This window comes from Lycorma delicatula, chromosome 4 (genome assembly GCF_047948215.1).
Source record: "Lycorma delicatula isolate Av1 chromosome 4, ASM4794821v1, whole genome shotgun sequence".
NCBI lineage: Eukaryota > Metazoa > Arthropoda > Insecta > Hemiptera > Fulgoridae > Lycorma > Lycorma delicatula.
In genome coordinates, this window is record NC_134458.1 from 41,698,761 (window position 1) to 41,719,240 (window position 20,480).

At 27.9% G+C, this 20,480-nt stretch overlaps 1 protein-coding gene across 3 annotated transcripts; it reads right to left on the bottom strand.

The window, feature by feature from the left end:
- Window positions 1–1,231: 1,231 nt before the first annotated feature.
- On the bottom strand, window positions 1,232–18,914 carry LOC142323317 (haloacid dehalogenase-like hydrolase domain-containing 5). Of its 3 annotated transcripts, none has more exons than XM_075362796.1 (7): window positions 18,406–18,914; window positions 17,218–17,424; window positions 15,528–15,731; window positions 14,000–14,208; window positions 10,700–10,888; window positions 4,716–4,829; window positions 1,232–1,919 (listed from the first exon to the last, which is right to left on the bottom strand). In XM_075362796.1, exons 1-7 carry the CDS (start codon window positions 18,520–18,522, stop codon window positions 1,817–1,819), a joined length of 1,143 nt encoding a protein of 380 aa, XP_075218911.1. In that variant the 5' UTR covers window positions 18,523–18,914; the 3' UTR covers window positions 1,232–1,816. The 3 variants fall into 3 exon arrangements, with proteins under 3 accessions (XP_075218911.1, XP_075218910.1, XP_075218913.1); XM_075362795.1 differs by having other exon boundaries at window positions 4,649–4,829; XM_075362798.1 differs by lacking the exon at window positions 4,716–4,829.
- Between the last annotated feature and the right edge of the window lie 1,566 nt (window positions 18,915–20,480).

Consider the following 20,480-nt stretch of genomic DNA (forward strand, 5'->3'; position numbering starts at 1 on the left):
TTTTTTTTTGTATAACAGACACATTTAATGATATTTTTGTAATTAAATTCAGTGAAGAGAATAGTCAAAAGTGATAATTAATGCCATTCACGTAACATAGGCTCTTCCTGATTGTAAATTATACCATCTATCTGCAACATTCCAAATTACAACTATCTAAAAACAAAAGATGTAATTTTTCTAAATCCTCTACCAAAATAAATTTGGGCTCTCTTTTAAATATCAGTTGAATATCATTGTAATATTTCAAATGGGAAGTGACTGTTTCAAGACCCAAAGTGTTATCACACAAAAAACAAGGTAGAAACTTAAATAAAAAATTGAATCTAATAAATCTCTTAAACACTGTTTCCAAGTGCAAGAAATTAATATTAAAATGAAAAAAAAAAATTAGCAATAAATAGGTGAAAAATTTCAAATTTTGTTTTGATATGTAAAGAAAAAACATTTTCACAAAATGACAGGGTTTGATGTGAAATATGATAATGCACTTTGATATATATTTAATAAAAAGAACATAAAACTTACCAAGGATATTATTGTTATTTTATATCTTACCATAAATCTCTTTTATAAGGTAATTTCATTATGTTGTTTTAATAAAAATATAAATAAAAGGAAAGTTACTGGATTTAAGAGAGGCAGAAAATAGAACACGTACAATAAATTCTAATTACATGTGATGAAGTAGCTTTAAACAATACAGGTTCATCCATTTTTAACAGCATGTGAAAGTTAGTTTGACAGATCTACCAGTATGTGTAGTACAACGGGTTTTTCTATAGTATATAGTAAAACAGACTAAGAAAAATTTTAATTTTGTCAACAAATATATCTATGTAGGAGACAGAGATACATATGCATTCAGGTATGGGATCATATCATTAATAGCATATGATGTCTTGAACTCTGGCAAAGTTATTTAAGTGGAAACATATATTAAAAATTACTAGATATTTAAATGGATACATGAATAAGTGTAATTTGAAACAACTAATATCAATAACGTTTTTTTTTACTTTACATTTTTTAAAATGTAAAATAAATTACTATATACAAGATCATTATTTATATATTATTCTTTTCCTAAATATTGTAAAATATATTCTATAATCATTAAGATAACTATTATTATAATTTTTAAAGTATTATATTAAAACATGTTACACTTTGTACATACTAGATCTAAAGTTAATTTTTGAAGTCAGGTAATGAAAATGTAAAAAGTCCATTTAAATAGTAAATAAATTCATTTTTTAATAAAAATAATAAAAAACTCAGATCAATCTGAAAAGAATTAGATAACCTTTAACGTTATTCCAGAATGATAAAACTACCATTCAATCAGTAAGCCACGGTTAGGTGGTCCTAACACCATACATCCATAACCCTTTTCTAAGAATGCGACACTTAAGTTGGTAAGTAGCTCCTTTTATTGTAAAATCTTTTCAGTACTGTAGTTAATGAACATATACATAAAAAAATAATCAACTATAATACTAACATACAGCACTGAAAATGTACATAACATTTTTTTTAAACTACACAATCTCAAAATTTGAGAAATATAATCATTAGTAATGATACTGATGATCATGATAACAACAATAATTAAAATCTAAGATCAACAGCAAACAAAAACTGTGAACAGGCACAATCTAATATTATAGACTTCTTTACAACTGTTAATAAGTGAATAACTATGTACTATATTACATTAATAACCATAATTTTAACAATATTGTGCAATAAATCAACAAATGTCAATGAAAACCTTCGAGTTCAAATATTTTATTAATTGCTTCTGCAGCATTTTCTACGGTATATGCAGGTTGTCTAAAAGACTGATCGATTCCCAGAAAGTCTCTAGGCGAGTGATCAAGATTACTATCAGATAATTCATTTGAAAAAACACCAGTCTAAAAAAAAGTAAAAATAAAATTATTATTGCTAAAGAATAATTTACAAATATAAATAAATAAAATAATACCATAAGGATATCACTAAATTTGTCATTATAGTAAATATGGAACACTTCTGCCTAATATTTATGTTTTATATTACTGACTTACTGTATAATTTTTTATTTAAATAGTACCACTTGTAAAAAACAAAAGCAAGAATGGATAGAAATAAAATTCGAACTGAAATAAATGAAAACGTGAACATATAAAAATAATTTTAAATAGATAATTTATTCATATTGTACATGATTATACATTATACTTGCACATATCACCTAAAGAAAGGGTAGCTCCAAGTTTAACAAAAGGTACTGTTCTGGCACCGTCTGGAAATACCAAAGGAAATGATAGTAAGACTTTGATCAAAACAATGTCACAAAATACAAAATAAGGTGGCTAAATTCCATATTAGCACATAAAGATAAAAATTATATAAAATAATAGTAATACAAAACCACCCACACTGTGACAAGGTAATCTCTGTATGAACAACAGAGAACAAATCCAAACATTTTGAGACTCAAAATGGACTACTGTTTCAAGAGAAATCTATGGAAATATACAAAATGGAAAATATTTATGCTTTTATGCATTGCTACTACAAAAGTTACTGATTCTGGGTAATATGTAGTCACAAAGTTCTTGTAACCTGTTTGTTGTACTCTGGATAAGTATTCACTTCAGAAGGTTTTGCGTTGTTACTGTACCTTTTTAAAACAACAATAAAATTGAAAATCCTACAGTATACAAAAGAGATCTGTTATTCAGAAATCATAGTGATGTTTAAGATGATTAAACAGATGACAATGGTATAAAAAATTGATCAAGCAGGATGAATTTTACACTTCATCAGGATATCATCACAAACTTGATGTTCATGAAAAACTTCTGAATGTTTCCCATACCATAAATCACAAAATTTTCGCCATTCACCTTGGGTATGCAGAACTTTGTGGCAAGTTGGATTCCTTGCAGGTTTACAGACCAACACAAAGCAAAGTATACAGTTGCCATGGTGCTTTTTGGATCAATACAAAAGGGAAAGAGATGAATTTCTCATGTGCAATGTGCTTGGTAACAAAATTTTTGTTTCTATGCTACAACAGAAAGTAAATGCCAATAAATAGAATCAAAATCAAAAATAATCAGAATTATTTTTAGTTTTTGAGTTTCATAATTATCCTTAATTTGTTTTCCAAACCCAAGTAGTTTGAGATCTTTTTGACTTCAACATACACAGGTGATATTCTTCTTAGTCTAAAAAGTTCCAGCCCTAGTAAAATTTATGACAAATGGAGACATAATAAATGCTGATACATATTTTTAAACATTAAAGCAACTGCAGTGGTAATTCAAAACTGAAGGAGAGGCCTATTGTCAATAAACAACACCTTAGCCCCACACTGCTGGCCAAACAATATGACTCCTTGAACATTTTAATAATGATTCCATTTTTTTATATTCTTATTTGTGAGAATTCTTTATTTCTATTTTTATAGTAAGTATAAAGTTTCTGTAGTTTATAGTGATGTATAATATTTATTATAAATACACACAGCATACTTTATTATACTATAAAGTTTGGAATATTAAAAAAAAAAAATCCATACGGGGGTTGTAAAGTAATTGTTATGCACAACTGTTATGAATTTTATGAATAAAATAGTAATGAAACATTTTGTTTTAAAATTAAACATCATTAAAGAATTTAAGTTTTTTCCTTTGCATAATGAGGGTGTAACCATATAGAAAATATATTTGTCTTAACACTTTTACCACATCACATATTGTTAATTTTCACTGTTACATGTTCATAATGCCAAAAGAAAACAAAGATAAGAACCACTGGTTCAAATCACATAATACAGCTAATTTTTTGGGTTACAAATGATCAAAAGATGCTACAAGTGAAAACATAAAAGAAGAATGAAGAATTAAATGTAAAAAAAATAACGATTACAATCTAGATTTTGAATACAAGTGTTGCAAAATTAATGTACTTTTTGTTGAACATGCATCAAATATCACAGGTGGTAAATATATTTTTGAGCCTTAAAGGGTGAAGTAAAATCACTTAAAGAATTATTCTCAACACAAGGAGTAACAGGAGAAGAGAAATTGGTCAATTGGTGGCAAGATGAAGACTAGGTGAAGATAAAGCACCTCTTACCTGCCAATATTTAACATTTTTACTGTAGTTTCTTTTTTATTACAAAATGGGTACTAATTTACATATAACCATTTTTTCACATTGTCATTTATAATTAATGGCTCATATGGTTTATACCATAAAAGGAATTGCAGAGGATAAACAAGTAAAGGGACTAAAGATTAAAATACAACCTTAACAAAATAATTGTAGATGTAGGATGCAGTGAATACTTTAAGTTAAAAGATTACTAGAAAAATATGAACAAACTATGTACAAAAAAAAAGGAAAATAGAGAACTGCATCAAAATATTGAAATTACATTCTAATAATATCAGGAGTAGAATCCTGAAAATAAAAGGATACGATATTGACAATCAAAATTATGTTTAATAAACCAGTTTATTAATAGATAAGCAACGTTAAAGATAGTTGTGATAAAAAAATTGCAATATGACTGCACATTTAACATAATAGATAACCCAGCATAATAGAAAATCATACATAGAAGATATCATCTTAGAAATACTTTTACCTTAACAAGGACACTGAAACAAGCCGATGTACTATTAGCTGGTTCAAGATCAATAAATTTTGAGTACCTCATATGTGATTCAGCCACAGCTGCATGTTTTGCCCTCTCTGTTTTTTTATTAATAGATGAAAGATAATCATTATATAAATTAGCACCAAATATATCAGTATTTATATTATCCCTGAAAAATTGAAAGGTTATTAATATATCGATAGTAATAAACTCAGTTTTAACTAATGATGAGTTGGAAAATATCAAACGATTTGACTAAACTTGTTTCTCAGAAAAAACAAACTGTTGTTTCACTCTGATACAAACTATTTTTTTCAGCCCACTAATAATACTGCACAGCAAACATGTTGAATCGCCAAAAAAAGCTGTCAGCTCACTATAACATACATCAAGTTAACAGAAACAGATAAAGTGAATAAATGGTTTGTCATTTGCTGGGAACAGGTTACTTACCCAGCAAACTGTTGTTTTATCAATATTGATTATGCTATAAGCTAACTGCTAAGATCGAATAGTTTCAAAAACCAAATAATAATTCTTATTCATGAAAATACTGTAATATTCAAGTGCAGAATAAAAGAGTCATATAACTGTCAACTTGTATGATAAAATGACATATATAATTCACCGATGTCAATCGAAACATCCTGCAACTGCAGGCAATACATTGGGAAAAATATTAAAATGAAACTGTTGGTTTAAAAAAAAAAAAACAAGCAGTTTAGCTATTAACGGAAAAATTAGTCAGGAGAATTAACAGATTAATTGTTTACGCCAATGCAAAGAGCAGTTATAAGTTAATTGAACTTGTTTGGTATTTGACTTATTTTTATCTAAAATTTAACAGTATTTCGATGTAATGAATATTTCAATTATAAATAAGAAATTTTTCATACACTGAAATTTATGCATTCCATTCAACGTACATATAAATATATGCTCAGCTGATTTTTATTTATGCCTTTTGTATTGATTATTTATTAAGATTTAACTCTGTATTATTTCATGTTTATGTTAAAAAAAAAGAAGAACGTAAACATGTTGCATGAACTCGGCTCCATCTACACTATATAAGCCGGCTCCCCACTAGAGTCAGTCAGTATCTCTCTGATCATCGTCTCTCTCAGTCTCTCTCTGACCATCATTCAAAGAATCATTAGTGCGTCTTGCAATTCTAATATTGTTTAGTCAAAATTTACACTTCATGCAGTTAACAAGTAAATTTCACATATTCTTCAACAATGAATCTTTTTTGTAAGTCAAAAATCCTTTAAACATTATGTTTGTGGTTTTTCTTTTCTATAATTGTATGATAAAATATTTAACTTAAAGAAATTTATGTAGACATATATAAAATCCACGATTGTGAGATTATATTTTGTGCAAGTGAATATCAAGATGTCAATGTTTTTCATTCTACCGTAATCGTCCGTTAAACTCTCTGTTATGATAATCCAGATTACATCCTGCGTAAGTGAATATCAAGATATTAATGTTTTTCATTCTACAGTAATCGTCTGTTAAACTTTCTATTATGATAGTCCAGATTACATTCTGTGCCAGTGAGTATCAAGATATTGTTTTTCATTAACAAAAAACAGTAATCATCTACTAAATATTAAGGTAATCCTCTGTTAAATAATAAGATATTATTATATACTGTGTGTATGTAAAAGAAATATTTAAGGTAATAAGTTTACCTATACTTTACTTAAGGATTGTTGTATATAAATATCGCACAAGGAGATTTTGTGCAAAGCATTTGTCTTAACAAAACAATAACATGTAATAATGTATTTATGCATTTTTTTTTTTGTTTTTATGAATATGGTTATATAATTCTGATTTTCATTCTGTTAAAAATAAAGTCCAATTTTCTTTTGGCAAAAACAAGCTGTGTAATTTTATTTTTGTAACTTTCCCCAACATTAATAACTCAACCTGTTTTTTAACAACAGTTAGTACAAACAGTGTTTTTTTTTCAACGAACAGTTCATTTTCGATCTGCAGAACAGAAATCCCCAGATCTAGTTTCAACTGGTAAAACCAAATTAAAATATTTGAAGTATGTGATGAATATGAGGAAGAACAGGAATTAAATGAAAAATTAGGTATTAATAGAATTTTTGTTTAATAAGGTGTATAGTGAAAACTAATGATCACATATAAACATTTCTCTGAAGCTTTTCTCTTGTACTGCAAGCATCCTTAACTCAAACAGACATTTTCAAATCATTGTAAGATAATATTAAAATTTTGTTGCAAAACTGGTGATATAATGGTTTGAAGATGCAATCACTGCAATCATTATGTCATGAATAAAAAATATAAAAGTTTCATAAAGTATAGATAAGTAGCAGTTAGGAAAAATTTTCAAAGTTTTTAGTTTACAGAAAAAAAACCTGAGAAATAAAATTTATCTTCAATGATGTGACTTTGAATCTAACTTTCAACTTCATAAATGAAAAAATAAAAAAATTAATCTTTATATATTTACTAATTAAACTTATATTATTATAAAACTAAAATAAAAATGATAGCTTCATCAAACAGTGGTGTGTTTATTTGTCTATTCATAATTATTCAAAGTCATTCCTTAGAAAAATTACAAAACACAATCCCATGATCCTCTGGGCCAGATCAAAAAATGTTGAAATATTTTGCTGACTCTGGTGTCACTGATTCATTTTTCACTAAACACTAATGCAAAATATGTTTGAAATATAATATATTTCATATCAGATTGTTGTACATAAATGAAACTATGAATAAATACATCTGTACTGTACATGTTATTAAAGTGTAATGAACAATAGAAGTAATGAATATAAATAAATAAAACTATCAGCTGGTGATGAACCAACTGAATTAGATCTTTTATGTAGTTTATATAAATAAGAAAAAATAAGAAGAAAGAAACGAGACAGCATGCCAAATTGTAAATATGAAAAAACACATGAGATTGACAACCCATGAATATCTAAATATAGTTATACTTGAAGTATGTTTATTTTTCCAAAGCCAAAATTGTTTAAGTCAAGAATAAAAAGTCTTCAATTTAATAACATAAGGAAAAAATAATAAATACTCTGATGTATTAAATTAATTTTTAGTAGTTAAACTCGGAGCTTGTTATAAAAAAACACAAATTTTAAACACAAATAATAATATACACCTACAGGGATAAAAATACTGATGGATATTTTTATTTTACTGTGAACTACAATTTAATGATTTTGAAATTTATAAATTGTAAAAAAAAATTGTCATAATATTTAAAAATTGTTTTTGAAGATTTGCTAAGCAATATAAATCATTTTATATTTTAATTCTAAAATGACAATAAAAACTCTCGTTCTCAGAAATTCAGATATATACAAAATATAATTATTATAAGAAAAAGGTATATTACAGTCAATATAAATGTTGTAAATTAATGAAAAAGTGTAAAATTATCTTTAATCCATTTTAACTATATTTCTATTTAGTTAACCTACACCGAGACAGAAAAGTATTAGGAGTATGGAAACATCCTTCATCTCCCACAGCAGATCAAAACTCAGATGTCTGCAGGAAAGGTGATGATTTCACCTTTGAATTTTATGGTTTTTTTGATGAGGATATTCTGGGATAAGGAAGGTTCACTTTTGGTATACTTCACACCTAAAAGTCAATCAGTAAAAGTAACAACTACTGTGACCTACTGCATTTACTGAAGCAAAAAAATCAAATCCAAAAGACATGGTAAACTTTCTAAAGGTGTGATTATGTTTCAGGATAATACTCGACCTCATACAGCCAAAAAAAAAGTCCTTTGCCTTCAAGATCTCGATTTTGAGCTGCTCCATCAGTCTGGACATAGCTCCAAGCGATTTTTATTCTTTTGGCCCATTAAAGGAACAGTTGCGAGGGATTCATTATAGATGTGATGAAAAGGACATAGAAGCAGTGAAAGATTTTCTGCACACCAGATCAAATCTTTCTTCTAGGAAGAAATTCGAAAGCTCATTAAAAGTTGGACTAAGTGCACAGAAGTAGAAGGGGATTATGTTGAAAAACAATGCAAGTATCATTTATGTAAGTACAAATAAATATATTGATTTTTTTTAAATTTCACTTTACTTTTTGACTTGCCCTCGTAATTAATTATATTTTTATTTCATTCTTTTTTATAAAGAATAAAAACATAAGGCTCACTCAGGTATTGATTCCTTGCCTCAAGTAAAATTCAGTCTTCATCTTACAATAAATAAGTTAATACCAAATCTTACAGCTAAGATAACAAAGCAATAGCGAACATGCACAACTTCTGATACAGTTTAACACTCCTTGTAGATCACTAAATGTTTTTTATGAATACTCTATCAGTGCTTAAAATATCATTTTAAGTTTAAAACTGTATTTTTGTTTTTTTAGTTTTTGAGTCAACCAATCTCTAAAATACTCTACAAACCATTTAAGAAAAAAAGATTATATATCTAATTTCATCATCATTTGGTATTCTATCTGGCGACAGATCCCTTATGCCACCTCTCTCAGTCTATTTCTGTCCAATATCTAATTTATTAGTATATAAAAATTCTAGTAGCAAATTTTGTTATGAAATCAGTTGTTTACAATACACATTATATTGTCATGCCATTGGTCCAAGTGGTTGGTGATCAACAGCTATAATAATTTTTATAAATCACACACAGAGTCAGAAGATAGCAGCTTGGAAAGTGAGACTTGTTATCTTTATTAACACCATTTGAACTAACCAATGTTCCTCCAGGTACCAGATCTTACTTATTACTCAGACATGAACCTCAGACAAAATTTTTTTTATTAAATTTCCAAAAAAGGGTTGTTTGCTCAACATTCTTTTCTTCTGAAATCTTTTACGAAACTTAAAAATGCATAAAAAATCACAAAAAACTATCTTCAGAAGGTGATGGAAGGAATCTCCTTTTGAAATTCACAACAGTTTCTATGGCTTTTATACAATTCTATTTTGCTTAAATTTTCACTGCTTGCAATTTTTTTGCAAAATGCAAAGCACGTAAATTAAAAAAGGTTTTATCAAAAGGCAAAAATGTATACTGAACTACAAATGTCAAAAATCTGCTTTTCAGAGATGAATCTGAAATGGAATTTTTGAGTCAAAAACCCATTTGATTTAGTTTTAAACAGAATGCAAAAATAACATGAAAATAAAACCCATCTTTACAACTATTTACAAACATAACTTTAATTATACATACAATAAATAGGTAGCACTAGAGATAAAAATTGTCATTCATCTATCTACACAGACATTTAAATATGAACTTTTCTTTTAAATCACTGTTATCTTGAGCTTGAGAACAGTTTACCCACTTTTAATAAAAAAAAATACCATAATCAGATTCAGTCTATTTTATAAATTTCATTTACAGAAACCAAACCTGCAGTGAATGAAACCAAATAAATGGTTTCTATAAATGAAAAAAATACTCTTATGGAATATGATTTGGTCAACAGTTCAAAACTTTATAAAAAAAAAGATAGCATTAAAATACAATACACATCTCTGTTTAAGCATTACTGCTCACTTAATGTAGTTATATAAGTTTGTGCCTAGAACCATCCTCAAAGATCAATAAAAATGCTTGTAAAAGAATCATTCAAAGCGGCCCAGTGTTTCTCGAGGTTTAAGCAAACACTGGTATAAAAATACAAATGGAATTTTAGATTTATATAGAAAAATATTTTGTCATTATTTTGAGCTATGTATTTAGTATAATTGTTACGTATCATCTGTCCTAAAAATTAAATTTAATAGAAACTTTTAACTATGAAGCAAAACTGACCTATTCTGCAAGAATCAGAACTAAACGAATAAATACTGTAAGAATAAAAAATGAAAAATACCAGCTTATTGAAATAAGCTAAATACCAATTTATTGAAATAATTTTATTAAAAATCAGAAGTGAAAGAATTAAGCATAACAAAACATAACATTAAAAATGATTTAATATAATGAAAAGGTTATACATGTAGGTTTGTGGAATACTTACCCAATAGCATACAGATGTTTAATATTTGAAACAATTCCAATGTTATGAGCCTGATACAGTAGCAACTGATGTGCAAACTGATAGGTAATCTCACTTGGTTTTCCAATAAGGGCAGTATACATTAAATTTTTACCAGTTATTTTTTTATACAATTCTTCTAAACAAACTAGGAAAGCACCGTGTCCAAATCTAAAACAAAATAACCATATTATTAGTTCAACCTTATTAACTTTTTTAATGCAATCAGTCAAAATACAATAAACCAGCTTACTCTGCATTAACAACAGCAAGTTTCCTATTTCAACAATACACTTCGACCTTCATCCATTAGAAATTTTAAAAAAATTAAGCTTATTTATAAATCTTTTTGTAAAGTATTGTCATAATTTCAAAGCTTATTTTATTTTTTGAAATGTTTAATGTTGTAATTTAATCCTAACAAAATATGAAATATATTGTTTATTAGTCTTTTCCAACTAATGAAAATAACAAATTTCCTACAAAATATTTTTGGATATCAATTCTGAAATTTATAACAGTATTTTACTTTTTCCTATTACTCTTTTTTTCAGTAAAATTCAAAATTCAAAGCATTCAGAATGTATTTTTAACATTTAATTCTTTTAAACAACGATTACAACTAAGAGAATAGAATTATTCAATTTATTACAACAGTTTATGATTATTTCTATAGAATGAGTAAGCTAAAAGAACTGTCATAAAATTATTGTAACAAAACAAAGTAGTTTTATTTTATATTACTGTGCAACTATTTTATAGTTAACTGTATGGGAGAACTATTAAATTATTATATAACAAGAGTCCAAAATGTAACTGTACACCTACACCATAGCACATTACCAATATTTCACTAAATTTGTAGCATGAACTTTTCTGGGATAGGCTCATTTCAAAGTACATCTGGCCACTGATATTCCCAGATCTTACACCTATAGATTTTTATTTCTGGGGAGCAATGAAAGGATCTGCTCACAAGAACAGTCCTAACATCCTGGATGAACTGAAAAAATAACATAACTGAATTTGTAAATGCAATCACTTCTTTGGTGCTTCAGAGTATAATTTCAAATATGTTGAAATGTGTTCAGGCATTCTAGGAAACTAATGGTGGCCATACTGAGCTGCAAATAAAAACTAATTTCAATAAGTATTTCTGTTCTTATCATTGTTATTCGAATATAATGTAGAATAAACAATTAAACAATTGTAAACATAGCTGCATAGTTTCACTTGGGGCACCAGTTAGTTTAATAATAACTTTCTAAATTCTAAAGAAAAGGTAGTTATCAAACCAAGTTTCCTATTTAATTGCTTTAACTTTAAATAATAAAGAAGAAAATTGCTAAATCTAACCTCCTATTGTTATTTCTTCTTATATGTTATAAAACAAATATAGTGTTCATAATTGTTGGCAATGGGAAAGGGAAATGTAAGAGGCATAAAGGGATGATAAGAGAGAAGTCTGCTGACAATTGCACTGACTAATGAGTAGCACAGATTGGTACACCCATGCATCTATACTTAAGAATTCGGATTAAGTTTTTTTTAAATTTTATTTCTGCATCTTACATATTTGGAAAGCTTGTTTTATATAGATGTTAAAATATAGGTTTTATTACAAACTTAAAAACAAAAGTAAGAGGAGGGTAAAGAGGGATAAAGGGATACAAGTCTAGCAGGACTGAAATGTGGTAAGCCACATAAGTTGGGAACTACACCTGCAATAACAGACTGTTCCAGTTAGATCTCAAGATTAAATTACTGTTGTAACACTATTATCTCGACAATATCAGTGCTCTGATACTATTTGCAGTACAATCACTCCATCATGTTGTAAGGGATGATGGTTTCCCATTTAAATGATAGAGTTTGAATTATTAGAATGATCAGAATATTATTAGGAGCATATTTTAAACACACAACGGAAAGTTTCAGTCAGATTCATTTACAGAAGAATTAGATCAATAATTAGAAAATTAAAAATGTTAACTTATCCATGTGTTTGTATTTATGAACGCACAATCTTTGCTAAAAAAAATAGTCACTTTTTCTTAAAAATAACAATGTACCCCTCTATCATACCAGATAATAGAACTGTTGTTTGTGTACTGAACACAATATTTTAGTTTATTATGCTTCCATTGTTGATTTTAATAACTTACCAACCATTTAAAAATTTCCTACCAATTTATTTAACATTGAGTAAAAGACTATCTTTTACAGAAAGGCAATATTATTACTCTCTCTATATGAATGAATGAATTTTTAAATAATACTAATTAAAATAAAACTGAATTTTCTGGACCTTCATTCATGTCTCCGTTGAAGGTGTAATTTGAGCCAACAAATATGTGCTCACCTTCTGAAATTTGATTTATTTTGTTGTTATCTTTTATATTTTTAGTAACTTCACATATATAATTTAATATTATTTTATAAGAATATATTTAAAATAATTTTTATATACTATAATCACATCTATTTTTCATTTTTTAACTGTATATTTTGTGATGCTGCTGTGATCAAGGTTTTACCATTGTTTCCCTTGATCCGTCTACCAAATGCTACAACAGTTTCTTTTTTATCCATGAGTAGCATATGTACCCATTTCTGATGTGATCCATAAAATGCATTATTGAGTACCATTCACAATTAACGATTTACTTATTTATTATTCTGAAATAAAGCAAATTTCAGGGTCAATGCAACTTCAAAACTAAAATTGATTATAGGATCTAAATTGATTATACCTGCCTCTAAAAGAGGCATCAATAATCTTAATGAACTTATAACTGTAACTGGGATTGATTTTTTTCACCAGAAAAAAACCAGTTTGGTAGCCAGAACAAAACAGTTGCTGTGGTAAGCCTGTAATTTCATTTCATATATTTTAAAAAACAAGGATTAATTCCATCCAACCTAACAGTTACACCTTTCTACAAACAGCTACTGATAAGATCAGCTAAACATGAAATATGCACAGGAATTTTATCAAATAACTAACATCAAAAAAATAATAAAAAATAAAGAAAAGTCAAAAGCAATAGGTCACAGAAGAAATAAATTACAATTATTTACATATAATGTATTTGAAGCAACATAAAACAAATGAAATAGAATAAACTGATATGTTAGCTGAATGTTTAAGAGCAATATGAGAACTGATTTATGACGATGCAACACAACCAATGTTCAAATCAAGCTAATTATCAGACAGACACACACACACACACACAAAAGTAAAATAGAACAGTAGGAATAAAATGTCTAATCTGATACCTTGGTATATTTGCTTCAGCCATCCATTGCAAATCCATGTTACAAGCAAGTACTGGTATATGCGGATAACTAAGTCTTTGATGATGTGAAGGAGATCCATTTGTCATTATTACATCAAGTATCAACTGAAGAGATGTTTCCCACCTTACTGGTTCACCAAATAGAATAACTGCTTCAATTTTTGGAAAATTTGGATTACCTGCCACTTCCTAGAATATAAAAAAAAAAATGAATACCAACAAATTATGAAGGTATGGAATACAGTAATGATATTGATTGAAATATTAAACAGTAAAATCTTGTGAGATAACAAATACTAACTATTATTTTAAAATAAAAAATAAAATTCATATTTTTTTGGGAATTTGTATTTTCCATTATAGACCAAACCAATTTAAAAATAGAAAAGTTTTTTCAGACACTAAAATAGGAATCAGCAAACAATTACTGAAAAGTAAAGGAGATCGGTAATAATGGTCTCTCAAAAAAAAAAATATATATATATATAGCATCTGGGGGATGAAATCTATAAATCTCATCTCCATAAAAACTCTCCACAGAGAAGAAATTTCCATATAGGAGATTAGAATTTAATTTCTATTCTGAGATCCTAGTTGGAATGTACATCAGGGATTATTAAAAACATATTAACTATAAGAATTAAAAAATAATAGAACATTTTTGCGAGTAATCTGCATCATAAGTAGATTAGTCTAACTAGTTCATTTCATGATATTTAATTCCAATGTTCCCAACTTAATAAGACTATATCCTCAAATAAAACCTAATAATTTATAACATTTTCATTTTTTTTTTGTTTATAAATATAATGTTTAAATTTCTGTATAACTTCTGTTCACAATATTTTTATTATATGAAATTGGATGTTTATTTCTTAACTTTTCAGCAAATTTAAAAGATTTTATATCTGATATATCTATAAAGTTCTAAAAATCTTGAAGAGAATACTATTCATTTTGAATTCAATACAATTAAAATTCGAAGAATATATTTTCAAAAAAATTATAAATAGGCTGGAAATCATCTTGAAAAATAATAATGTCATTAGCAAAAATGTTAGCAATTTTATAAATATTATTCAATGTAAATGAATGTACTAACTCAAGCTAACAAGGCAGATGCATAAATTGATTAGATGAAGATATTAAGTTCAGCTGTTCTTGTTATGTAGATGGACATGAAATAGTGCAATATAATACAAGCCTAGAAGAAACTAAAGCATTAATCACTGATACAGATAATATATTATTTTTTTTTAGGAATAAATTATGGGTAATAGTGCAGTCATACTGATGGATATTTTCATTACTTTATCTATTTCACAACAGGATTTTAAACTTTGAGTTTGCTAACAATATGCTATATGGCAAAATAAGCTGCTATTACATTAATGATACTGTAAACTAAAGAAAGGAAATATGAAAATCAATAAAGGTTAAATAATATTTAAAATACATGGCATTACAGATGCAATCTATATAAACATATATAATGCATTTAAACTCACAGGAGAAACTCGTCGTTTTTGATCTACTGCATCCAACAATGGAAAAGCTCTCCTTAAGTTTTCAACAGTAACTGTATTAATAAATCCAAGTCTTCCTGCAATTTCTTCAATAGGTCCTTGACCAGATACTAAAACACATTTCTTGTGAAATTCATAAAAGTTTTTCAATGGTGTATGAGACATAACTACTTTATCTTCTGAAACCTGAAATTACAAAAATATCCTAAATAAAACAAAATCAGCATTAACTGCTAGTGTACTAAAAATTTTGTGCTTAGATTTCAATAACATATATTTATGATTGTAAGAAATTAAAATTTACATGTAACTGTTTAAAAACTTATATATAATTTTTTTTTTTTCAAGAATAAAAACAAATTAAGATTATGCTCACTGTTAACCCCTCCTTCCTGTAACACTATAATGTTTCTGTTTTTCAGCTTGACTAAAGTCAAACAGACAACAAGAGGCAGGCATTGCCATGTAAAATGTAAAAAATAAGGTTCTCTAACTAATAAGCTTCACAGGTCAGTCATTTTATAAGTAAAATGTGGTTTACATTAATAAATGTCAAAGTACAAGTTACATCTGCTGGAATTAAATAATGATGGTTAGCTAACAAAAAATAAAATTTCAGGGGAGAATTAATTAGTTTATAACAGCAATATTGTCCATTTTTTGTCAACCCAAAGAACTTGCTCCATACAGATGAGTCAGAAACTCTTTGTGAATACTATTGCCTATACAGCTTTCTATCTGAAAACACAACCCTTCACAACATTTCTCTGCCAGATCAATAATATTTTTATTACTTGTCAAGGTTAAGTTGGCACACACACGGTGGGGATGGATTGCTGGATTCCAACTGACTTCTCGTTACCTATGGTATCCTGTCATGGTACACTGTACTATAAGCAGTGCCAATGCTACTTCAGACACCCAAGTTGAACTGCTGTGCACCTTTATATTTACACTTCCAGAACTCAGATGAGTAATACTTATTACTTTATTGGTTTTTAAAATATTTTTTTGCTTATTATTTTTTATTTATGTTCTTGACATATCTGGTTTTTTTTTAATAAATAGAGGTTAGTATACAATCTATTGGGGCAATTTTATGGAAGGTCTTTTTTAAAAAGTAAATAGTAACATTTATGTGAAAAACATTGTTCAATAATCTAGATGCCTTCACTGGAATAGTAGTTTTTTTCCTTCCTTTTTAGCCTCCGGGAATCACAATCAGGTATTACTTCAGAGGAAGATGTGTAGCCTTCATGCAATGGTCTCAGGTCGACCATTTCTGAGATGTGTGGTTAATTGAAACCCAACCACTGGTATCCACGATCTAGTATTCAAATCCATAATAGTAATTCCATTTACTAGAATTTGAACATTGGAACTTTCAACTTCAAAATCAGCTGATTTGCAAAGACACATTCACCAGTAGACCAACCCGGTGGGTTACTGGAATAGTATCTGTGTAATGGTAACTACATTCAACATACTACGCTGGTCAAAATAAAAAGTATGCAAGAAACAATAAAAAATTAATGAATATTAGTTGGCTATAAATGTATATTCCAAAATTAAAAACTAAATTCAATTTTTTATGAAATTATTTAATAAATTTACTATAACTATCAATTAAATGTGCACAATGTTTCACTGATAACATAAAATAATATCTTACCTGTACACCTAACCATTCTGAAAGTTGTTTAGCTTTATCTTTACAGTGTGCATTCCCTGCATTAGTGACAAATACTGTTGGAACACGAAAATTTCCTTTTTCATTGACTAATCTTCTAAATGCTTCAGGAACTCTTGGTATTATACGTTTTCCTCTAACAATCACACCATCAATATCAAATAATAAACCAAATGATGGAGCAACACTCTGAAAAAGCACAAATTAAATAATAAATAAGATTTCCAGCAGGGTTACATACTATTTACTGACAAAGTGGATGACAATTTTATAATGTTTATTTTCATTTCCTTAGCAAGTAATAGGATAACTGTAATTTATTAAATCTTATAGCCGTCATGAGATGAAACCAAAATTTTACAAAATTGCTGTCCTGTGTTGAAGAAAATTCTGCATTAAAACATTGTTCAATGAAAGAAATTCTCATCAGAAAGAGTTTATACAGATAAAAATAGTGTTAAATATATACATTTAAAGTAAGTACATACATGTTAGTATATTCACATAGTTTGCTAGAAGACATAGGGCGTATTTGAATGACTCTGCTACTGTGTACTCTATCGGAAATGATTCAGGCACCCATCTGTATAAATTGAAAACTGGATGATCAGTCCAACTGAACCACATGCATTTCCTATGATATATATAAACTGCCTTATATTTAAATTTTGAATCTTGGATGTCATGTCAACTACAAACTCCCTGTAAATTACATATCTTCTGATAATAAATTCAATGTCTGTTTATAAATATAGTGCTTAAATGATAAATATTTTACCATAATGAATTCTAAATATAGAAAAAGGCTTAATAAATATATTCAAAAGGCAAACTAGACGTTTTTTTAAATTTTCAAAAGACTAAGACTTGGTATCTTATAAAGTGTAATGATTTCCATGGAATAACTTAGACTTTGAATTTTAACACTCTGAAGCCCTTAATACCTAATTTAATTTATGGAATGTTTATCATTGATAAAAAAAATTATTTTTCATTTAGAAGCACATTTGAAAAATTATCCAAAAATAAATTATTTTAAAATGATTAAATTTGACAACATAGAACATTAAAAATTACTTATTTAAATATCTGCACAAAAATTTCGCAAAACTAACGTTACCAATTGATTGAAAAAAAATAACAAAAAAATGTACTAAAAAACCCGCTTACCTGTGTAAATGAAGCTCTTCTTAAGTCACTTTTAATTATATATTTACTAAATTGCTTATAATAATCAAATAAACAGTATTTATTTCTGCAGCAAGCAAAAGCAGTAGCTGCAGCCATAGTTACCTTTGGCTAGTTTTCCACTAAAGCACTGCCAAAAATTCAAGCAAAGTATTTAAGGTTGATTCGAAAACGTTCATTACCGCTATACAAACACGCTTGCACTACGAAACAGACTTGGAAGAGCTGAATAAAGTCAAATATAACCTAACCTTCCGAACGATGAAAAATACATATGTATACATATATTCCATTCTTTTCAAGATAATCAGTTTAAAATAACCTTAACAACTGTTGGTACCACATACTTTTAATAACCTTCTTACAACCTTGAGGACACCCTCACTAATTTATTAACAAAGTAACACTTCAAAGACCAAACTGTTCTTCCCAAATCAACTGACATTCCACACATCTTTCCAAGTTTCGCCGTCTGCATCGTGATGGGAACTCACAAATGTTCCCATCGACATGATCTTCGTTTGTTATCCATGACGTCATCCACGCATTTTGAAAATAAAAACATTATACATATATTCATTTCAAGCGGTAAAAAGAAATTATCCTTGTTTATTATTTTGTTTTCCATGACCAATTACTAAATATTACCAGATAAAACTTACTACAAACGTTGTAATTTGTGTAACAACAATTTTACTCTTTACTTTCAATTCTACTCTTTCGGGTAATAAGAATGTATCATCAACGATTTTTTTTTTAATTTTCATCTCGGAGCCACGTGGAGATCGAGACTGTTGTTTCATCACCGTTTATTATCTTTTTCCATAAAATCAGGATCATTATTAGCACATTCCAGGACTTCCCTCTGACGGTTTTCCTTTTGCTCATGAGTGAGAAGTTTGGGACAGATTTTGTTGGTTCGCGTCGCATCCTCCATTAAAATTGATTGCACTGAACAAAATGAAACTCTTACTTCATCTTCAAGCTCTCTAATTGTTATATGACGATTATTTATCATCATCTGTCGAATTTGCTCAATTTCTTTCTTGGTGGAAGTTCTGGTAGTGCATTCATCACTTTCGACAAGCTTGGAAACGGCGATTCCAATTTGAGGTTATATTACTTTTGGCGCGTTAGGAGAAACTGACCAGTGTATTTTCAGCAAATTACGGAAGTTTGCGCGCGTCGTTGTAACACACCATGAAGTTAGTTTTTAGGGAGAGTTTATTATTTTTATTACTATTATTGTTTTCTTTTCGGTCTGAAGTTATCCAACTGTACTATTTGTAAGATTGCCCATATATAAATAAGGTAAATTATATTATTATTATATCTTGAGTTAATTTATCAATTCGCAAAATTAATTTTAATAAATATAATTGAAGGAAAATAAATATTGTGAATGTTGAATTAGAAAATGTAAATAAAAAAAAGCATGTTCAAATTTATCTTTTTATTGAATCGTCCAATTTTATTATTTTATTTTTGTAAAACTGATATATATATATATATTATTTTTAACTACCTTCATTCGAAAGATTCTAATATGTAATTTTAATTCTTTTTAGTTTCCAAGATGCCCAAAACAAATGTGGAGAAATGTAATAAGCATAACTAAGCAGAGAAAAATAAAGCAGAACAAGTTTGAGCTTACAGACTATGTCAAAAAATAATTTCAGAACAAAGTGGAACATCCGTAAGTGGTCCTTCCAGTGTTATATTAAATTCAGATATATGTGTAGTTACTCTCGGACCATCATGTCAGCCAGCATCTATCAATTTAAATGAAATTATTTTCAATGATATTGTAAATCAAGTTGGTGACAATATGTGCAATTCATCTTTGTCCACTCATTCCTGTGAATGCGCAATGTTACTACTACGCAAGCTGAGGTGCATGTGCAAAATAAAAAGGAAGCAATTAACTGAAGCCTCAAACTTACAAGCTCTAGAAGTATAACTTCTTATATGTGTACATAAGTACACACAAGCTTTTTTTTAATTTATGTAAGCTTGATCACCAAAAGCTGTTGAATCTTCCTTATTGTCTCTACTTG